The 20698-nt window shown below is 46.6% G+C and overlaps 1 protein-coding gene across 3 annotated transcripts in view; it reads right to left on the reverse strand.

Annotated features, from left to right (window-relative positions):
* Nucleotides 1–10052: 10052 nt before the first annotated feature.
* The window catches only part of kif13bb (kinesin family member 13Bb), a 46959-nt gene continuing 36313 nt past the window's right edge, over nucleotides 10053–20698 (reverse strand). For 2 of the 3 annotated variants that reach the window (XM_036549432.1, XM_036549431.1), the window contains exons 33-41: nucleotides 20117–20209; nucleotides 19664–19816; nucleotides 19204–19281; nucleotides 18015–18068; nucleotides 16643–16736; nucleotides 15702–15835; nucleotides 12172–12234; nucleotides 10708–11623; nucleotides 10053–10291 (exon numbers count right to left, since the gene is read on the reverse strand). In XM_036549432.1, coding sequence (XP_036405325.1) covers nucleotides 10053–10291; nucleotides 10708–11623; nucleotides 12172–12234; nucleotides 15702–15835; nucleotides 16643–16736; nucleotides 18015–18068; nucleotides 19204–19281; nucleotides 19664–19816; nucleotides 20117–20209 — 1824 coding nt within the window. The remainder of the gene's footprint in view (nucleotides 10292–10707; nucleotides 11624–12171; nucleotides 12235–15701; nucleotides 15836–16642; nucleotides 16737–18014; nucleotides 18069–19203; nucleotides 19282–19663; nucleotides 19817–20116; nucleotides 20210–20698) is intronic. The other variant, XM_036549433.1, reaches the window with a different exon arrangement.

Here is a 20698-nt window from a genome sequence, read left to right on the forward strand (position 1 = left end):
GCCTTCGCCCCTGTGTGGATTTGAGAAGCATAAGCTATGACGTTCGTATATCTTTCCATTTTATTTAGCTGTACTCTCTGTGCAAAGACACAACATGGCTACCCCGTCTGTGATGTAGAATGGGAGATGTGGAATGGGACACGGGGGACCATACCCTGCTGTCACTCTGTTTAGTTACATAGTTCTTCCAAAAAAACGAGAACCTGACTTCAGGGAAGGCTTTCTGGAGCCAGAGGAGTGGGTGTGGGAGTGCGGATGGAAAAATAAGCCATGGGTGGGTGAGAGCGGGGCAGCCCAGAGCTAATGGGGACATCAACACTAGCTCTAGCCCCCCTAGTGTATGAGGAAGTGTCCTACACTTGTTTGTTTTTTTTGTTTTTTTAAGGATAATTTTTCTTTTTGTTTTACCCAGCTTTACCCAAAGTGATTTTAGATGCCATTACCATCAGCTGTTTTTTTGTGTATTATTATTATTTCTGTTTATGTACAGTGCAAAGGTCTGTAGCCAGCTAAGCTGCCCCTCAAGGTGAAACGCCAGTCTCCGGGATGTGGTCGCTTTTTTTTTTTTTTAAATTCTGCAAATGGCGTTTCTCAAATAGAGGAGCCGCAAGGCGGCCCCCCTCAGAGGCCTCAAACGCATAGGTCTCACGCCGGTCTGACCGACCCGGCGGCTGGTGCGGAGGCGTGAGGCGGACCCACTGGAACAGGTCAGGGGTAGAGAGGGGTTTGGGAGTTCCCACCCGCGTTCGCAGCCACAAAATGGCCACTCCTCCCCACGAGCCGTCACAGCCCCCGGCTAATAGGATGCTGCTTTTTAATGTGAAATTACATAAACTACTCGCTATTGAATGACAGTTAAGCTGACTGGTATATCTTTTTTCGTTCCGCTGCTTTCAGAGCTTTGAGAATCATTGAAGTTCCGCTATAAACTAACCTCGCGCTCGGTTCCTTATCAAATATGTATCCTCTGAGGAAAAAAAGGCTGTTCAAAAGAAAAGCTGGCAAAAAAAGTACTTAATATTCTCTTTAGTTTGGCTTCTTCCCCCCCAAAGTGTAAAATTTTGTTACTCAGAACTGTATAGAAATGAAACCACACACCTTTTAATTGTTGAGTTTGGTTTGTTTTTTGAAATTTGATTTTTTTTTTTCATTTCTAGCTGTTTCAGCTTTCAACTGTTATTTTTTGTGTTTGTTATCCATTCTGTTGTAAGAGCAATCTGCCTGTTAGTGTTTCCAATTGTGAGATATTTTGTCAAGGCAAAGCACCCCCGTTCAAGACACAGGGAACAACTTAACCCCTCCTCAGCCTGTTCCCAGACATGGGGTGCAGTTACACCTCTCAGGCAAAGGGGGCGCTGTGTAAAAAGGCACTGTTCCTGCTATATTTTTTGTATGGGCAAGGGGTAAATATTGCCCTCTACAAGGTTCAGACTGCAGTCCTTACGCCAGGTGTGTAAAGTGCTCACACCACCTCATGGCTTTCGTAGCTTAATAAAATTGCCAGTTCCCCATTCGCCAGGACCATGTTCAAGATTACTGAAAACAAAGACTCAGCACTGCTGAGTACAGCAGACACCCTTAAGAGGTACACTAGATATAGTTTCTTTTTTTATAAAATGCCCTTATATTTTTTAACATAAGCTTTATTCATTGATTTTGATGATCATCGCAGTGCAGCACATTTAATGCAACTTTAAGGTATCGGTAGACTCTAGCACATATTCAAGCTAAGATGGCCAGTGAGAGCTGTTGAACATCCTGCTGCATGGGCAGGGAAAGGGTTAATCACCTACAATCAGTTCTAACACCTCATTTCCTTGCTGTGTGCCTTGATGTCATAGAGGTCTTCACCTGCTACGGGTAGGACAGGGTGCAGACCTGGGGCCGGATTTTACTGTCCTAATGTATTCTATTTATGAATTCAAATCCATTATATATTGGCTGCAAACATTCAGCCTTAATTTCGTCGTGGTCATAGTTACTCTCTGCTCTCATTCCATAGTAACTTACCAGAGGGCAGCACGTGTTGTACTTTAATGTATTAACGATTATTTGTGAGCTTCCATATGTACGAGAAGAAAGGAAAACACCCAGAGAGCTGAGGTGTGTAACGGTGACGATGTAATGATTCCCTGGCTGTCCACAAATTATTCCCTAGCGGAGAGTCTACATTGCCTTTGTGTGAGCAAGGCAGGCAGACAGACATTCATAAGTAGTAAAGCGGACTGCCAGGATGATGGCCTACACAAGCGAGTGCTGTCAGGCATCCTGAGGGTCCCTCGGTTCTTATTTCCGGGGGGCCGTGTCCCAGCCTGTGGGCCTAAGTGCACCAGGGGCCTGCTTGCTAGCAGTCCCCACCAATCAGCGCTAACTGATGAGGTCACGCTGTGCCTCCACACAGTTTTGGTGGGGCAAATCCATGTGTGACCCCAGATAAAGGAATATAGGCACCTACACAATTGCCAAATACATTCAACTTAACTTGACTGATTACCCAATTTGTAATATTGCTATGTACTGTATGTCGCTGTGGAAAGAGAGTGGTTTATATATAGCTATATCTATATTTAAAAAGATATACAGAAACCAAATGCCGTGGGCACGTTTTGGAAAGGTGGGAGTGTCATAGAAGTAGCCTTTTGTTTGTGTCTAGCTTCGAGAACCACACATCACAGTCAAACATGCCTTTGTCAACGTCTTGCTATTCTTTATTCGCAAAGCTGGATAGAAGATTAAAACACCAGAGATTTATACATCTCATTATTGATAAAAGGTACCAAATAATCTGGTCTGAAACAGCTGGATGACAGGTGAGCTAAATGACAGCCACCCCAGCCAGGTGTTATCAAAGTTATAAACTTCCTGTCAAAATTTAAAGTCTCTCATCCCTTTAATCCAGAGTGAAATCAGTTGTTTAGCTTTTACTGCAATCAGAAAAAATAAATATATTTTTGAGAATTGCACTATCATGGCAGAATTTTGCACCCAGCTGAACTCGGTACAGAGATGTTCTCCCCTGCGCTTTCATAGCCTGATGCGAAACAGGAAAATAAGCTAGGATGGGTGGGCCTTAAACTGCACCAACCCAACCGCAGCGGCAGAAACGGTCACGCGTTCTATGCGCTCACGCACACGCATGTCCCGATAAACCGGCAGTGTCGCCCGCACGGGGGGGAGATTTGGGGCACAAGGCGTGTCGACGCCCAAAAACCCAGCCCTTCTGAAGGGGGTGCTTTGCATCTTGTTTTCCAGGGTTCAGAGCTCACGTGTCCCTGAGTGTCACCTGTCCTTGTTGAATATGTGGAAAATACCAGAAATTTCAGAAAAAAATAATGATGATTAAAAACTGTTGTATCGAATTGAAATAGCTAAGTCCTACTGTATATCATTGTATCTCCTATTTCAGAATTTAGTGCCTTTTTTGGACAGTAGACTGTTCTGTAATTAAACTAGTATATATAAACTTTTTTTGTACAGTTTCTTTGTTTAAGAAAACTTTTTTTTAAACTTGTGTTTATTTTAGTATTGTACCTACTAGAGAATAAAAGTATATCAATGAAAAGTACAGCAGTTCTTGGTTGTGTTATTTGATTATACCACTGCTCTAATTTTAGACATGTTGGATAGGAGCTAACAAATCTGCAGCAAATGCCCAGTGTGGAATGAGACTCTACAGTGCTGCTCCGTTATGGGCAAACATTAAAAATGAGGGGAAAAAAAGTCTTGAAAGGTCATTCTCTGTGGGTTTCTCCTTCGCTGCAAAATAACAAACATATTCTCAGAGCAATTATCTAGTACATATTCTGGTTGCCATAAAAAATATCTCTTGCCAGAGTCCCAATGGAAAAGCTTCATGGAAAAAAAAATGTTTTGATTTTCATTAACATTTTCTAAAAATAAAAATCACATTGCAGTTATGTTGGAAAAAAAAGTGAGATTCTATTGCAAATTATATGGAGTGTGGTATCTGAAAATCTGTGGTGGATGGCCTTTTCGGTTCTGAGTCAGTGCGTTTGACGTCAACCAATCGATAAATCGTTTCCTTCAAAAAACATCCCCTGGTCTTTGCATTTCTACATCGACAACCTACAAGTCAATGTAGGCTCATGCCCACCTCCATATACTCAGCTGCCACAGGCCTTATATGATCACAGCAGACACATGGGACCACAGGTCTCACATCCAATGCTAAATCCAGCTTCAAGGGGGCTCTCAGGTATAGTTTACCGTTTCAGATCTAAAGGCATCATACAGTAGACATTTTTATACAGCTAAAGGGAAGTAATATCTGGTTTCATCGATAGCATAATGAAATTATTGATATTTAGCTACACGGGGAGATTCCCAGGGGGTGCCATGCAACATAGGCTTCATTCTCAGTGGATCATATGAGGGCTTTGGAGCTAACACTCTCAGCAGGAAGATGGTCCTGCTCATGTCCACTACCATACTGAAAAAACGGGAGGGAACAGGATATTTGAGGTCTTTAAGCTGAAAGATGTTATAACACTAAATTCCCATTTTTCACATCTGCTGTTCACTGCAGTTGCAGGCAGACTTGGAGAAAGAGGACATCGCCTCTTCCTTCCACAAGCTTAAAGGACTGAGGTGGTGGGGAGTTCCAAGATGTGTTTTTAGACCAAGACTCAAAGAGGACCACAGTATCCGGGGATCTAATTGAGAACCGAAGTTGTGATCATAGCGTGACCCTGAAGACAAGCAAATATGGGATATTGTCTCTATGTAATAATAGTACTTTTCACATTTTTCTGAGGTGCAAATGAATGCTGCTGTGAGACTCATTCCAGGTGGCGGATGACATACTCGTTTAAAAGTGTTGATGTGCCCTTCCCTTGATCTAGTAGCAATCACAGGAAATACAGCAGTGCCTTCACTGGTCACACCATCAGTCCCATGCTGGGGCAGGGGTTCTATGCCAGGATTGGTGGGTCCAAAAACTCGGTGGGAGGGGAAGTGAAGTGGGGTCCACACTCCTCGGAGACCTGAAACAAAGCTGAGGGAAACAGGCTGGTGATTGGGCCAATGGGTGCCAAGGGTGTGTGTGTGTGTGTGTGTGTGTGTGTGTGTTTGAGAGAGAGGTCTAGCTGACAGCTCACAGAAGTGATAGCCTATATATACACACATGTACTACATCCAACCTGGAGCTGTCCTTGGGGGAACTCCTGGGATTGCTGGTACAGCAGGTAAGACAGATGTGTAACAGGCCAGTCAGAATTTACTTCAGTTACACTAAATTTAAGCTAAAACAACCAATCAGCAGCATCCTGCTATTAAATTACCTATAAGAACACAGATAAAAGCAGTCATTTACACATCTGAATTTACTGAGAAACTTCATTTTTTATTAAGAGTGTGACCATTTTGCAGCTAACCATATGACAACAATCTCTACAAGAAAATAATTAAACCTCTAGGGCCAGGCAAGCACAGACACGATGTTAAGGACATTAAAGAGCAGTCCGAAGGGTATCAGCTTCTCGAATACATGGGGGGAGGAGCTATGGGTGGGGACAGGATTGTGATTGGACAACGTGTGTCAGACAAGGACAAACCATGATTGGTTACCACATTTCAGGGTCTGTGAGAAACAGCCGGGAGTCTGAACTGGAATGGAGAAAAAAAGCACAGACTGCATTGCCTGACATCAGATAAAATCAACAAACCCCATTTTCTCAGATTAGTGGACCATAACCCTTACCAGCAGAGCTAAAAAAGAAAAATTATCTGCATTTAGTAACTACTCTCGCAGTTGATAGTGGGGTGTTACATCCAATTACTTTGACATGAGTAACTACATTTCGGGCCTACAGATTCCATGTATATCATACCTTTCAATAAACATGCCCCAGGGCAAAATCTGCACAACTGAATCTCTGTATACTGTAAAGCAAGGCTGAGCATCATGAATGTGTAGTTTCTACAGTATTTGCCTGGTGAGAAGAAAAATTACAGAAATTACAGCTGCGTTGTAAGGTGAGTGTATCACCAGTCACCTTGGATAATAATGCCTGCCAGCAAGCTCTCTCACAGTAATACAGTTTAAGTATGTTAACACAGAGTATTACAGTAAAACACCGGCCAGCTCAAGGCCCATGCAGGTACAGTAACAATCAGCAAAGGTGATGGAGTCCCTCTCCGCTCCCCCACTGGGGCGCTGCTGTTGTACGCTAGGGCAAGGTACTTAACCCAGAATTGCCTTGTTACATTTATTTAGCAGATGCTCTTATCCAGAGCGAATTCCAGCACAATAGAATGTAAGTGTATCCATTTAATTTAAACAAACAACAGTGTCAGACCAGACTAACAACACTCCCAGACCAGTTAGTGTGAGCATAACACCATTTGAGCCCTGCCACAAGTTAACTGGGCAACTCTGACGGAAGACAAGTATACTACAACACATCTGTCCCTAGAACACAGTATCCAAAATGCATTGCAATACTACACGTAAAATAAGTATCAAATACTAGAGGTATCAGATGTTGGGAGAGGGGACTAAAGTGCAACTGAGATGCAGTCTGAAGAGGTGGGTCTTCAGTCTCCACGGGGAGCTCATTCCACCACTGAAGGACCAGTACAGACAGGGATTGTATCTGAGAAGAGACCCCCCCCCCCCCCCCCCCCCCCCCGTTGCGTCGGGACAGTCAATTGGCCCGTAGATGCAGAGTGCAGCGATCCTGAGGGAGCGTAGGGTTTGAAGCCTCAGTATCCAGCTGTATAAATGGATGAAATTGTAACCTGCATGTGCTGTATGTAAGTGGCTCTGCCTAAGAACATCTGCTAAATGACAATAATGTAATGCAATAATGTAAAAATGCATCCTGAACACACTCAGTGCCTCCCCGTTTCCACCGACGAGGCTGTGGATTAAGTTGAATACAGATCATAGCGCCGGTGTCCTAGCAACAGCCTGAGACACGACAATCACCAACAACAACCTGGGCTCTTGATAAGACAAGAACATGCGGTCGAGGTCTGGAAACAAAGGGTTAGATGAGACCGCCCCTCCCACTGCCTACTTATGGGACACTCCTATCCTATTCCTATTCCACCAGACTCAAAAACTACAGTAGCTCAGAGAGACAAAGAGCTTTTCTCACTCTCTTGAAATGAAATACATACTGGGCAGGCGGTCAGATGGATTGGCACTCTCATTTGAGTACACTGCTCCCCCATAACTGGGATACAAACTTAAACACACACCATTATCCACAAATATATGAAGAAATAAAAGCTAGAACCAATGGCCAACAAAAGCCTTTAAGCGGTAGTAATGGTTTTTGCCTTCATGTCCAAAGAGAGAGAGAGCAACAAAAATAAGAACAATTTTCCCAATGGACACAAAACAGTGTTTAAGGGAAAGTAAAATCAGTTACAGTAGCAAGCCAGCTTGCCATGTCAGCAAGACAACTGTTATTATGGCTACAGCAATTTGAGAAACATAGCAACAAGATAATACAGTTCCTCAGTAATGGTTATCTATCCTGCTTATTTTTAATAAAATTAAGATTCTTTTTTTTATTGTCTCAGATAAGCACATATGACCTGTACTATTTTGGTAGTGCAAGGGATGACAATTTACACAGATCTGAGAAGAAAACTGGTGTGTTTGTATGACAGCTTACTCACTCCTGCGCCCCCCCCCCCCCCCCCCCCCCTCCGCCCCAAAAAGACTAACGCTGATCACGTGACCAAAGCACTGAGAAAATGATTCACAAAAAGAGGTTAGGTGCAGGGTCTAGCATGACCCTCCCATACATCTTGCTAGCATCATTATGAATAAAGGGCAATGGCGTATTTGTACAGCTGCAACTAATAACCAATAATCATAAAACAATACTCATAAAAAATATCTACACTTGCATCTTCTATTACTGTCATTTAACAGAGTGACTTACCTATGTTACAATTTTTACATGTTATCCATTTATAGAGCTGTACGTTTACTGAGGGAATTGTGGGTTAACTACCTTCCCCAAGGGTACAGTAGGAGTGCCTCAGTGGGGAATCAAACCAGCAACCTTTATAACAAGCGCTGCACCTTACCTCTATGCTATGCTGCCACTCCTGTGAACCAAACACACTTTGCAGTGTCCGTTGAGTAATCCTGACTGCATTTTAATAACCCTCTCTCTTCTTGGATGAGAATTTCACACACTGCACATAATCACACCGCTAAATCATTTATGAGAGACTGAGGCGAGGGACAGCTTGCTACATGTACTGTGTCCAATAAGGAGAGGTGGTAGAGCCAGTTTTCGATTTTTACATTTATGTTTATTGGGAGCCCCATGGTAATAAAATCAACTGTGCATTCCGACATCTTTTCTCAGTACAATTAAAAATGTCTTTGTATCATTTCCATTTTACAAAATAAATTAATATACAAGCATTAAATTCTTGATTGAGTACATTAACATGCGTTACTGTGCAGAGGAGAAAAAAAATTCACTGGACCACATCTCCGAAAAGATTTGGAAAAAAAAAAGAAAAAAATCTGTAGGTATTGCAGTGTCATACAGCAGCACGGCCTCTCTGTCCCGCTCGAGACGCAAAACCCAGAGTTCCGTGAGAGTCAGCCTGCGAACAATGCGCTTCTGTGTCCCGAAGACTGATGCTGTGGACCGGACAGCTTATCTCAACCGGCCCGTTCATCATCCCGGCTGTGCCCGTCTCGCCGCATTAAAAAGACCGCGACAGGCGTCGTGGGGATACTTGTCAGAGCCCAGTCCGGTAGTGTTAAAACTCATTTTCGCTCTCACCGTGTCAGCAAGCCGTTGCGGGCTGCCGCGCTTAAACAGATTTGGAGCTTCCTTCCCAGATAAAAATAGTAATAAAAGCTTTTAGTCCTCGGGCGCCCTAATCATTGAGTCAGCACAAAGACATGATTAAAACGCAAGTAGAAGTTACGTGTATAAAAAGTCCACAAAGCATTGCATCTGAAGGAAGCTGGAGAAGGTTCTCTTCCGATGCAACCCAAAACAACCCATCATATTACAGACCCAGCACACACATCAGAACCGTTCCATACCACAATCGTATAAACATGCAGGACATAAAATGATATCGGGAGGGATGAAATGAACCCATTTCAGGTGCAGTATTGCTTTAAGGCCCATCTCAGGATATACGTTTCTCTCCATCCCACACATCCATTGAACACATCCAATTAATTTACACCATATTTAGGACAAAAACCCTCAACCAAAGTCCAGTTATACATTGTGCAATTCATCCCCAGATATTGACATTTATTTAAAAATTTTTAACGGACTTGTAAAAATTTAAGAAAAAACAACCTTGCTTCCTCCTAAAACACACACACACACACACACACACACACACAGGTGTTCAGGTTTGTGGTGTTCCTTTTCAGTTCACACCGTCAGTCACCCCCACAAAAAAAAAAAAAAAAAAAAAAACACACAAAGGGCTGGGATTGCTGACCCTGGCAGTAAACACTATTCTCCCAAAGGCACATTCACCCTCTGACCCGTCCCTGAGAGATCACTTCATATTGAAAAAAAACAAGGCATTTTCTTTCAAAAGGGGGAAAAAATGTGAACGACAAACTCTTAAAGGCACGTTGTGGGATAACACCTTTTTTTTTTTTTTTTAGCTCGATAGCATGACGAGGAGAATGAAACCGGGCCAGCTGGGACAAAATCGGTGTGTGGGAGGTCCGGACTGAGCGTTAGAGTGGACGCATTCAGGGGCATAGTGCATTATGTCTGTGTTTACGAGAGGAGATGGCGTACGCGGCCTTGCTTTCCAGCTGGCAGGAACGTTCAGTGAAGGCAGCGACGCTGTCCCTGGGTGCGTCACGTGCGGATGACGACGCACTGGGGACCGGCCAATCAGACGCCTGCGCCGATCTCCTCAGTTAAGAAGCAGCAGTCTGGACAGAGGAGCCTCCTCTGTAGATATATGAGGGCGGGCCCCATGCCAACCCTTCCTGCACCATCTTGTCAGCAGGAGGGGAGGGTCCCTCCTCGCTCCCGTCTGAACTCCACCCCCCCCCCCCTTTTCTCTCAGCTGTTCCAGGACTTGCGGTTCTCCCCCCGGCGGGTGGCCCCGCCCCCCTCGCCCTTGGCCATGGCGGTGAGGGCGGCCAGGTTGGGGCTGGAGCCGGAGAAGTTGCCGCTGCGCCGGTTCTCGCCGCGTCGCTTGGCCCCGCCCCCAGGGCTCACCCGGTTGGGCCGCACCAGCACGCCATAGCCCGGGTTGCAGTGGAAGTACTGCCGCCCGCCCACTGAGCCGTCGTTCTTACCTGGGGGACAGAGGAGCGAGACCCGGCTTATACTGCAGCTCATCTGCTCTGCAATCATGCTCACAAAGTCCGTCAGGTGATTTTTAATACAATTAAATTAGGATTTATTTTTTGTCTCTCTCAGATGAGCACATATGACCAGTACTATTTTGGCAGTCCAATATGGACGTAGACCTGAAAAGAAATCTGTCGGTTTGTTATCAGGCGACACCTATTCAATCCAAAGTGGCGTCTGCAATTGTGCATCTGGCAAAAAGGACTAGCTGCCTGGCTGGCATTTTAGAGCCAGCTTTAATGGAAGACAAAGAATTGCACTTAAAGTAGGAAAAACATTTGACTCGATGCTACCTAATATCACACAGTAAAGTATGAGTTGACAAGCAGAGGGTATGACATCACATCCGGGCCGCACCCACCTGCAGGGGTGTCCAACTCCACGCCGACCCAGACACCCTCAGCAAAATCGGCAGGCCCGACGTAGCGCACCATGCCGCTCTTGTTGGTGCCCACCATCACATGCTCCCCTTCCTTCAGCCAATCGGGGACGGCCTGGTCCCGGCCCTCCTCCGAGTCCGAGAGGATCTCCAGCTTCTCCAGGACCTCGGCCTGCTCCGCCCCCTGCTCCTCCTCATCCAGGATGCGTCTGAAGGACTTGAGGTCAGACGTCTTCACCTTCTGTATTTTGAAGGGGTTGGCTGCGGCGGATTTCGATGATTTCATTTGAGGTGTCGATGTCGTAGGCGGGCTGGCCTGTTGCGTTTGGGGGTGAGGGGGGCCGGCCTGTTGCGTTTCGGGGGGAGAGGGACTGGCCTGATGATCCTGTGGGGGAGGGGGGCTGACCTGCTGTTCTCGTGCGGGAGGAGGGCTGGCCTCATGTGTTTCGGGGGGAGTGGAAGGGGGAGAGGCATGGTGTGGTTGAGGGGGCAGGGGAGAGGCGTGGCCATTGCTGTCTGCTGTCTGCTGGTCTTTGGGGGCGCGAGTCCTCTGAGGAGGGACCTCCTCTCTGTCAGCCTGCTCGGACGGCCTGCTCTCTTCGCCAGCTTCAACGCAAGCAGTGGAATTAACAGAGGTTGCCGTGATGTCACCGCCCTCGTGGCCTCCCTGACTGGGCGGCGCGGTGATGTTTGCCGGAGCCAAGTTGGCAGCGGGAGTCGGGTCCCCGCTCGCCATGGAGACCTCGGATAGCGTTGCTGTGGAGACGCTGGTAGAGAAGTAGCCGCTTGACGCTTCGCTCACGGGGCTGAGGGGCGTGTCGTGTGTCTCCTGAGTGAAGGAAGGCGGAGCTTCGGGGCTCTCCGATAGTCTGTCAGTTGCAGGGCTCCGCCCCTCCATCTACAGCAAATATGACCCCACACATTGCTCAAACATAAGTACATTAGAGGCATTACACAAACACACCAAATGGCAAATGTGCAAGAAATATGTGCAACAGAGCACAAAGTAGATTTTAATGCATTAATTGACCAGAAGAAGAATAGACAAAACAGGCAGACTGTTATCAGACTAAACTCCAAGCCCAAAATAAAATTTTTCCTCTGGCAATATCAGTGTACAGGAATATCTAATGTTCTAACAACGGTAACATGACGTTAGCAGCAGCACAACCAATCAGAGATGAGTTCTCTCCGAAGGCTGACCTATGGAAACTGCCTACAGATGTGACACACCATCTGCTGCACCAAGCTTGGAAATCACGAAAGCACACAAAAGCTGCCTGCTGACTTAGTGTCAGCTGTGGAGTTACGCCTGTCGCCGCACAGAGCCGAGTGCTGAAATAATGTCCTCCAACAGTGCTCCAAACTAGAGATCTCCTGCAAATGGCCGCCCTCCTGTGTTTAGCGCACCCGGGTCAGGTACTAAGCGGTCTGCGCCAGACTCACCAGCTTCGGTTTGAGTGGGCCCTCTTCAACGCTTGCAGACTGCACCATAATACGAGGCATGGTCTGAGAGAGGGGGGAGAGAGAGAGGAATGAGAGACACCGCTGTGGGGCTTTTGCGGAGCACGCCTGCAGAATAATTACCATTCTCGGCTCAGGACGAATATTCACGAAGACCCCCGGCTTTCGAGATCACGAAGGCGCCTTTATTAAGCTTTCCATGAACCTGCATTTCTTCATATTTCAGATATAATCACCACCAGAGACGGACATAATTCCTTCACCAAACGGACACCGTGAAAGAGGGCAAGACGGATGTCCAGTCACTAACATTCTCATTCTCAGTATGTAATCACAACGAAAGATGGTCCGCGAAACGCAGACATGGACAACACTGAGCGCGGCTTAAAATATTATTCCATCTCTCTTTTTTTTTTTATTATTGTGGAAGTCCAAGCTTGCTGAGGCAGCGTTTGCGGTGTTCAGCAGTATCTGAAATCCATCTTAATTCAATGCAATTAGTCTGTCAGGAGCCATTATTTATTTCTTCAGGCAAAATATGAGAGGAATATTAATCAGAGAAAAAAAAAAAAAACACACAATCTTATTTTTTTTTTCTTCCTTAGGAAAGGGCAGCAAAATAGCTCCTGGCAGAGTACCAGAAATGTAATTGTGTTTTATATCTGCGGTTTTGTGATTGCGATTCCCCCTTTATATGATTACAAATGATCCCCTCTGCTGCATTTCTCAATAGGTTCTCAGTTGGTGGCTCTGGGCAGGCCTATTCTGACTGTTGGTTCAACTCCCTCCTGTGTATTACATGGATAGATGTCATTATTCAGATGTATTTACTTTACTTTAGGGAACTGCAGGTAGCAGTAAACTTGAAATTGGTTTTATAATTCATTTTCCTGTATTTGGCAATTTGCGACTTCTTTTTCCATAGTATCTGCTCAAACCTTGGGTCACTTCAGGATAATTAAAATAGTAGCTGCAGAACATTCGCCCAAGAGTACTGCGCTTGACTTGGTTTGTCCGCCTGTCTGTCTGAAAAACATGTCAGTGTCAAAAACTGACCACTGGAGGGATACAGCAGAGAAATTGCATTATGTGCATTTAGCAGACGCTCTTATCCAAACTGACTTCCAACACAAAAGGACAGAAGTGTTCAAATTAGCTCAATCCGACTGCTTTTGTTTTTGGATTATAAGGCCATTGCTTGTCCCGGAACTGTAATTTATTAAGTGCTATTTGCAATTAAACTCTTCGGTCTCTTCCTGCCCTGTGAACCGTGCCTTGTATCTACAAACACTCTGCTAAGTCTCTGCACAAACAGACCCTGGATAAAATTAATATTAAGTACAAAATAAAATGAAACATGCGTATCAGCAACCCGCAATGACCAGGAATCAAGCAATTTGACTGACATCCCATGTGATCCATTATAGATCAGTTGAGCACATGAAATATTACTGACAAGTGTACATATTCACAGAGGTGAAAATTTTTAAATTGCTGTGTAGTAGCTTATTGCCAATTAAGTATTCATTTATAATGCTGTCATCTGATTGGCACATGGTGTAAATGTTCCTTTTATGTAGCAATTTTTCCCTCTTGATCGAGACGGAAGACTGTGCACACAATTTCACATCAATATGCAGAGTCAAGTGGCCTCATAAGGAGCTGACATTTAAGGTGCTCCTGCTAATAACGCTAATGATGGTAGAGTAAATCAGCACTCCAGAGTTCCTCCACTCCCGCAAAGCCACAGACCAGCAGAGAGCGGCCCATCTCATCACGTCCACCTGCCAAAGTGTCTGATGGAAGAGCACCGTCCCTGTGCCAAATTTCAGGTTGCCAGATTGGAGATAAACCCACCCCTCACGACGAGTGTCTATTTGCGCATCAGAAAGAGGGAACTCGGGACAGATTCTTGCCGCTTTTGCTTTCGGTCAGTCTCTCGGCCCCTCGCCATCAGATGCGCTGATTATCTTATCTGCATGAAAGTGTGTCATTGTAGACATTGCTCTTGAATTAACGCCCGCTCATCAGTTTAACTGCCCGTGGTTTTGTGAGGATTCACGAGAGACTGAGAAAAAAGCGCAACGCCATGCTTTCAATCAGGTAAGAGTGAAGCTCGGTGGCCAGATCAGATCTGAGATCCAGGAATCAGGATTGGGGGGGGGGGGGGGGGGTGATCAAGGCCGCGATGTGTGATTGGCGGGCGCTCGCCAGGCCGACACCTACTGAGCCTTGGGCCAAGAGGTCAAACACTACAATCCTGTCCCCCCCAGGCTCCATGTCGCCCTCGATGGGAAACACCTGCAACAAAACCAAGTTCACTCCCACATCTGCACACATATGGCATGCTCCAAACACACAGACACGCACACACATGCGCGCACGCGCACACAGACACGCACACACAGACACGCATACACATGCGCGCACGCGCACACACAGACACGCACACGCACCCTGGTCAGCCCTCCACATGCGTACAGCGTCACGCAGCGATATTATGCTCTCATCACCGTTATGCAGTGTTAGCAGTGCATTAAAAACCTGGGGCTCTATTTCTGCCTTGTTTAGACCATGGCAGGGGGGAGAGACAGCACGTCAGACTGTTTCTGTGTCTCTGATTACTTCTGGAAACACAGCTCTTCAAAGCACTCGGTGACAATCTCATTGCAAAGGGTGCTACACTAAATAAAAGCCGTGCTGAGATGAGCCGAGTCATTCAAAAGGCTCAAGACAAGGGTTCTGAGTTTATGGCAGCTGGATTTTTGAACACAGCCACAGTATTGGCCTTACAAACTGGACTGCCCTTTTTTTACCATTAGCATTTATTTTGCCTTTAATTTGTGTTTATTATAGTGTCAGTGCTATTGACTTGTACATTTGGCAGAAGAAATATCAAAGGTGGTAACACACATTTCCTTAATATGGCAGTACATCTGCAATAGGGTACAGACTATCAGGCTGAGAGCCACTTTCAGACTTCTGCCTACCAACAAAGAAACACCTGGGTCTGCTGTGACAGAAGCTGATGAATACATGTACATTATCAGGTATCGATATAAGGTTCTCTGGGGGAGGAGTCTTAAGAGAGGAACAAAACAGGGATTGGATCACTGATCTACAGGGTATTTCTATTGGGTGACTGCACGGGGTTGGGGTGGTTTTGGAATAAGAGGGAGGGTCTCTCTGCCTTCAGTCTCCTTCACTTCAGCCTGGTTCCCTGTGCGGTGTCTGATACTGTGCTTTCCATGAAAACAAAAACAGAGAGAACTGAAGGACCGGAAAGTGATACATGGTCTTTTTACTCCAGTCTCCACTGCATAACTGTTAGGCCACTCAATGCCAGTGCATTCCTCACACTCTCAGTCTGACCAGACGCGAGTCTTCAGACAGACAGGCATCACCCTGACCCATGAATCTGAAATTGGGTTGTTACGGCCAGCGTGGTCTCTTTTAGGGCGGGAACCCTTGCGGTGCTCGAGCTGAAGGAGAGGGCAGACGGAGGTCCCCACCTGCTGGGCGAGGGGTGACGGGCGCAAGTCCTTCTTCTCGTCCCGCGCGGGGAAGAGGGACTTTAGCAGCTTGGGCATCTGTGGGACGAGGGCTTTCACTGGGGAGAGATAAGAAGCAGCCAGTCCTGAGAGACCTGGGGGCCCGGGGGGGAGGAGGAGGAGGAGGAGCAGGAGGAGGAAGATTATGGAGGAAGAGGAGGAGGAGGATCAGGAAGAGTAAAAGGAAGAAGGGGTGGGTGGAGCAGGATGAGGAGGAGAGACAGAACAGCGGAAAGTGCAGGAAGGTGAGGATGAAGATTTAGGTTAAGAGCCGGAGGGGTGAGTAAAACAGAAGACAGGTAGTAATGGAGTTTGGGGACAGGTAGAGGAGTGAGACCACAATGAAGACAGGACAGAAAACAGGAGTCCGGGGAGGGGACAGACACAGGGAACACCAATAGCAGCCAATCACAGAGAAGTGTACATGAAGCAGGACCGGGTGGGAGGGACAGAGAGAAGAATTGTTATTTATTTTTTTTTTATTTTAACTTTTTTTGTCAAAATTTCCAGATTACCAGCTTGAAAGAAATTAAAACGATATTCAATTACACATGCAATTACAGCACACAATAAACAGAAGAGTCAGACTATGGAGAAGAAACAACAACAACAACAACAGTGAACATACTGGTAGGAAAATGCTTGAATCAGACATCGTTTTTCAAAGACAATGAAATGGCAGGGTGGCTCCTGCTTGTAAAGGCGTACAGAGCAGTGCACGCCGCTGCTGAAAGAGGGACGCTGTGACGGAGAGGCAGTGCCGAGCAGCAGCCAGAGCAGGGCACCGGTGCATCAGATGCAGCGTGCACACACAGAGGGAGGAGGGAAACTGTGAGGTCAGCCTCCGTCCTGCTCCACGGGGGCGGGGAGAAACGGGGGGGGGGGGGGGGGGGGGGGGTTACCTGGCTCCGGCTCCTGGTTTTGGGAGGGGCGGGGCAGGGTGCGGCTCAGCTGGGGCGAGACCATGGAGATGTCCTGCTGGCTCTCCCAGCGGCCCTGTGAGACGGGGGAAGAGTTACGGGGCACGGAAAAACACGGGGACGCAGAGACGCCTCCGCCGCCGACAGCGTGTTGCTGAACACGCTAACGCATACAAACACACTCACTAGCAACAGTGCTACTGCACACAGTAATGCACAGGAGCGCATCCGCTACAAACTGCGGGTTACCACATGCGTACAAACTCATTCACACACAGAGACACAGATCAGACTTATGAAGCACGCATCTGATCATTTACATTTACATTTACATTTATTTATTTAGCAGACACTTTTATCCAAAGCGACTTACAAAAGTGCATACAGTAAGTATAGCGACAGTACGGGGACAGGATGTGTACAGTTCCACAACGAGACAGTTCTCAGCTGAGAGCAAGGTCTGTTTGAGGACACAGTACTATTAGATTTGTACAGCCTATAGGGCAAAACCATGAGTCTTGATCATCTTAAACCATGAGTGTCTTTCCACCATTACCAAGGGCTTCAAACGCATGCAATAGGAGAAGCGTTCTTGTTCGCTCGCTGTTGTAGTAAAGAGCACATGGAAGCGTATGATATCGCCACATTTTGCTCCAGATGAAATCACCCGCAACCGAATGAATTACGAGTCATGCATACAATTTAACGATACACACAGGACAGCCACACACCACATAGGCACAATACAGTCAGAAACCACATAAGTATATATAGCCAGATACCGCGTAAGCATGATACAGCCAGACACTACAAAAGGTATAATTTCCTTGTGGGTCAAAGAATGTAAAGAAACAAAACAAGATCTAGTGTGACACTGCAGGCCACATGTTACCCATTCCCTCGAGAAAATGCCATGCACATTATCCTGCAGACTCTGGTCTTTAGTGGCACACAGATGATGCTGTGACCTCGAGATCATAGCAAACGAGTGAAATCCAGCTCTGTGTTAAAGCCCTTCGGAGCCGCCGTGTCTACAGCGTGTATCCATTCAGCTTCTCCTCTGTAACACAATCTTGGCAAACCCACCTATGTTAAGAATCTCCCCTGGCCGAGTGTTGCGCTGTGAAGCGAGTGGTCAGCGGGTGTGTGTGTTCCCCATGTACAGATCCCCTCTATGAATATATATCTGTTTATACTGTACTGTTCTATTGATACTTCTGTGGGACCAACAATTTTGAGGGACTTAAGAGACTTACACAAGGACATATTCATGTATTCCATATTTTGGTGAATTTATAGTGAAGGGGAATATTAACTGCAGAGTTACTGAGGTGCTGTCTGATGGTTCTCTCACCTTGTTGTCTTCCAACATGTAGGTCAGAGACAGATCCTGTCTGCTCCCGGACAACTACGAGAGGGAAGAGGGAAAATCCGTCATGACAGGGAGATGATGATGACTGACCTATGAGGCCACCCCTTGGACGAGGGCAAACTGGCCGAGCTTTCACAGTAAGTGAAAGGGGAGAGGAAAATGTGAAGGAGCTTTTGTCACATTTTTGTCCTGTTTTTATGACACATATGATATAGCATGTTCTGCTGACCCCAACAAACCATAAATGAAACGAGCTGCTGACACAGAACATGCAACCTGCTGGTTGTTTCTGAGTATGCATGGTTTCTGACTCAGGATACCTGCTGTCCGAATCACGTCTCCCAACCGCACCTTTCAATCATTATAATTTATTTTGCGGAAATATAAACAGCTGCTGACTCAGAGCTGAAACGGCAGCTGCAGTAAAATACCACAGAATGGACAGCATGCACCGACTGGTCACCTGACAGCAGCAACTCTTCCAACGCTACACTGACTTCTACAAATCTACTTCTGCACTTTGGGTCTTTTTCCTTCCTTAGCGGAGGTGGAGTGTGTGTTACAGAGGAGGCCAGGTTAATGAAGGTGGCGTGTGTGTTACAGAGGAGGCCGGGTGAATGAAGGTGGAGTGTGTGTTATAGAGGAGGCCAGGTTAATGAAGGTGGAGTGTGTGTTATAGAGGAGGCCAGGTTAATGAAGGTGGAGTGTGTGTTATAGAGGAAGCCAGGTTAATGAAGGTGGAGTGTGTGTTATAGAGGAAGCCAGGTTAATGAAGGTGGAGTGTGTGTTACAGAGGAGGCCAGGTTAATGAAGGTGGAGTGTGTGTTATAGAGGAGGCCAGGTTAATGAAGGTGGAGTGTGTGTTACAGAGGAGGCCAGGTTAATGAAGGTGGAGTGTGTGTTATAGAGGAGGCCAGGTTAATGAAGGTGGAGTGTGTGTTACAGAGGAGGCCAGGTTAATGAAGGTGGAGTGTGTAGGAGGCCAGGTTAATGAAGGTGGAGTGTGTGTTACAGAGGAGGCCAGGTTAATGAAGGTGGAGTGTGTGTTACAGAGGAGGCCAGGTTAATGAAGGTGGAGTGTGTGTTATAGAGGCGGCCAGGTTAGTGGAGGTTGATTGCGTGTTAGAGCAGGGCTGGTTAGAGGAGGTAAGGAGTGATACGGCTGGCTTACCCTGTGCACGTTGGGGGAGCTCAGGCTGCGTCTGTGGCCCTTCCCTTTGCCTGCCAAGTGCTCCTTCACCGCCACTTCCTACAAACACACACACATATAAACACACAGAGAAACACATTCACCGTTGCTGTACGCAGCAAACTGCTGTGCTACAAACACACATCCTTTACAGCGGAAAAATGTCCATACTCTAAATCAAATTTACATCTAACTGCTTAGCAGATGCTCTTATACAGAGCAACTTACATGGCTTACAATTTTTACATGTTATCTATTCACGCAGCTGGATATTTACTGTGGAAATTCTGGGTTAAGCACTTCTACCAATTATACAAAAGCAGTGCCCCAGCGGGGGATCGAACCACCAGTCTGTAGATTGCAAGCGCTGTTCCTTGCTACTACACCCCAGTGCTGCCCTGCGGTATAATCACTGTGGTATAAGGAGGTTCTGAGGTCCGACCTGCCGCAGCCGGTCCAGGGTGAGGATGTTCTCCACGGCCAGCACGCTGCGCAGGTATTTCTCTATGGCCGCCTCGCTGTCGGCCGACTGGGGGTTGTCTGTGCTGGCGGCCATCCTGGCCAGCATCTCCCTGTCCTCTGAGCCCTGGGCATCCTGGAGGCCGCGTGTACATGTATGTGCGCACGCACAGACACACACAGACACACACAGACACACACACACACACACACACACACACACACACAGACACAGTGTTATACAAACCGTGGAAAGAGCAGCAATTCGCCTGGCTGAGTATACAGAAGACTGCAGCGAGCAAACTTAAAACCAGAAGCTAGTGTCTTTGCAGGACTGAAATTTCTCGCCTCATTCTCCTGCTTGGTCACCTTGAATATACTTTCTTAAAAGGCCCTACACTCTGCCCCCACCCCATAACCAGCCCCGCCCCCTCACCCCAGGGATGTTGGAGACGATCTCAAAGGTGACCCCACAGCCGGGAATAGTGCTCCTCTGGGACATCCTCTTCAGGAAGCTCTGCGCAAATCCCTGTGAATCAGCCGGAAACAAGAGCAGGACAATCAGAACATCCTCATGAAATCGGCTACATTATGACACAAAATCCAAACCACACGATCATATAGGTAATCCTCAACGGTTACACTATAACGCAACATACAGACCCTTTCACTGTACAGTGCAAATGTTTGTATCGCTTACAGCACAATGGAACCGCATCACCAGATCAGTGAGCCTAGGAGCTACATTACAGCTGAGCACGCAAAACGAGCTGCAGTTAATTCAGCTGCAATCACCCTCATAAACACCGATCAACTGAAACGCCGCACAGCAGTCTGCTCGCATAGCCGGCCTAATTTATGCACACAACACAGACGCAATTCCACACAAATGAACTCACGATGTGTAGCGGTGGCTACCTAAACTCATTTAACACTGTCCTGTTACCCAGATCTACTGACATTCTGCACACATTAAAGAATGAACACGGTTACAAAATAAGAGTCCCTAAACACCTTA

Source organism: Megalops cyprinoides, chromosome 17, assembly GCF_013368585.1.
Source record: "Megalops cyprinoides isolate fMegCyp1 chromosome 17, fMegCyp1.pri, whole genome shotgun sequence".
Lineage (NCBI taxonomy): Eukaryota > Metazoa > Chordata > Actinopteri > Elopiformes > Megalopidae > Megalops > Megalops cyprinoides.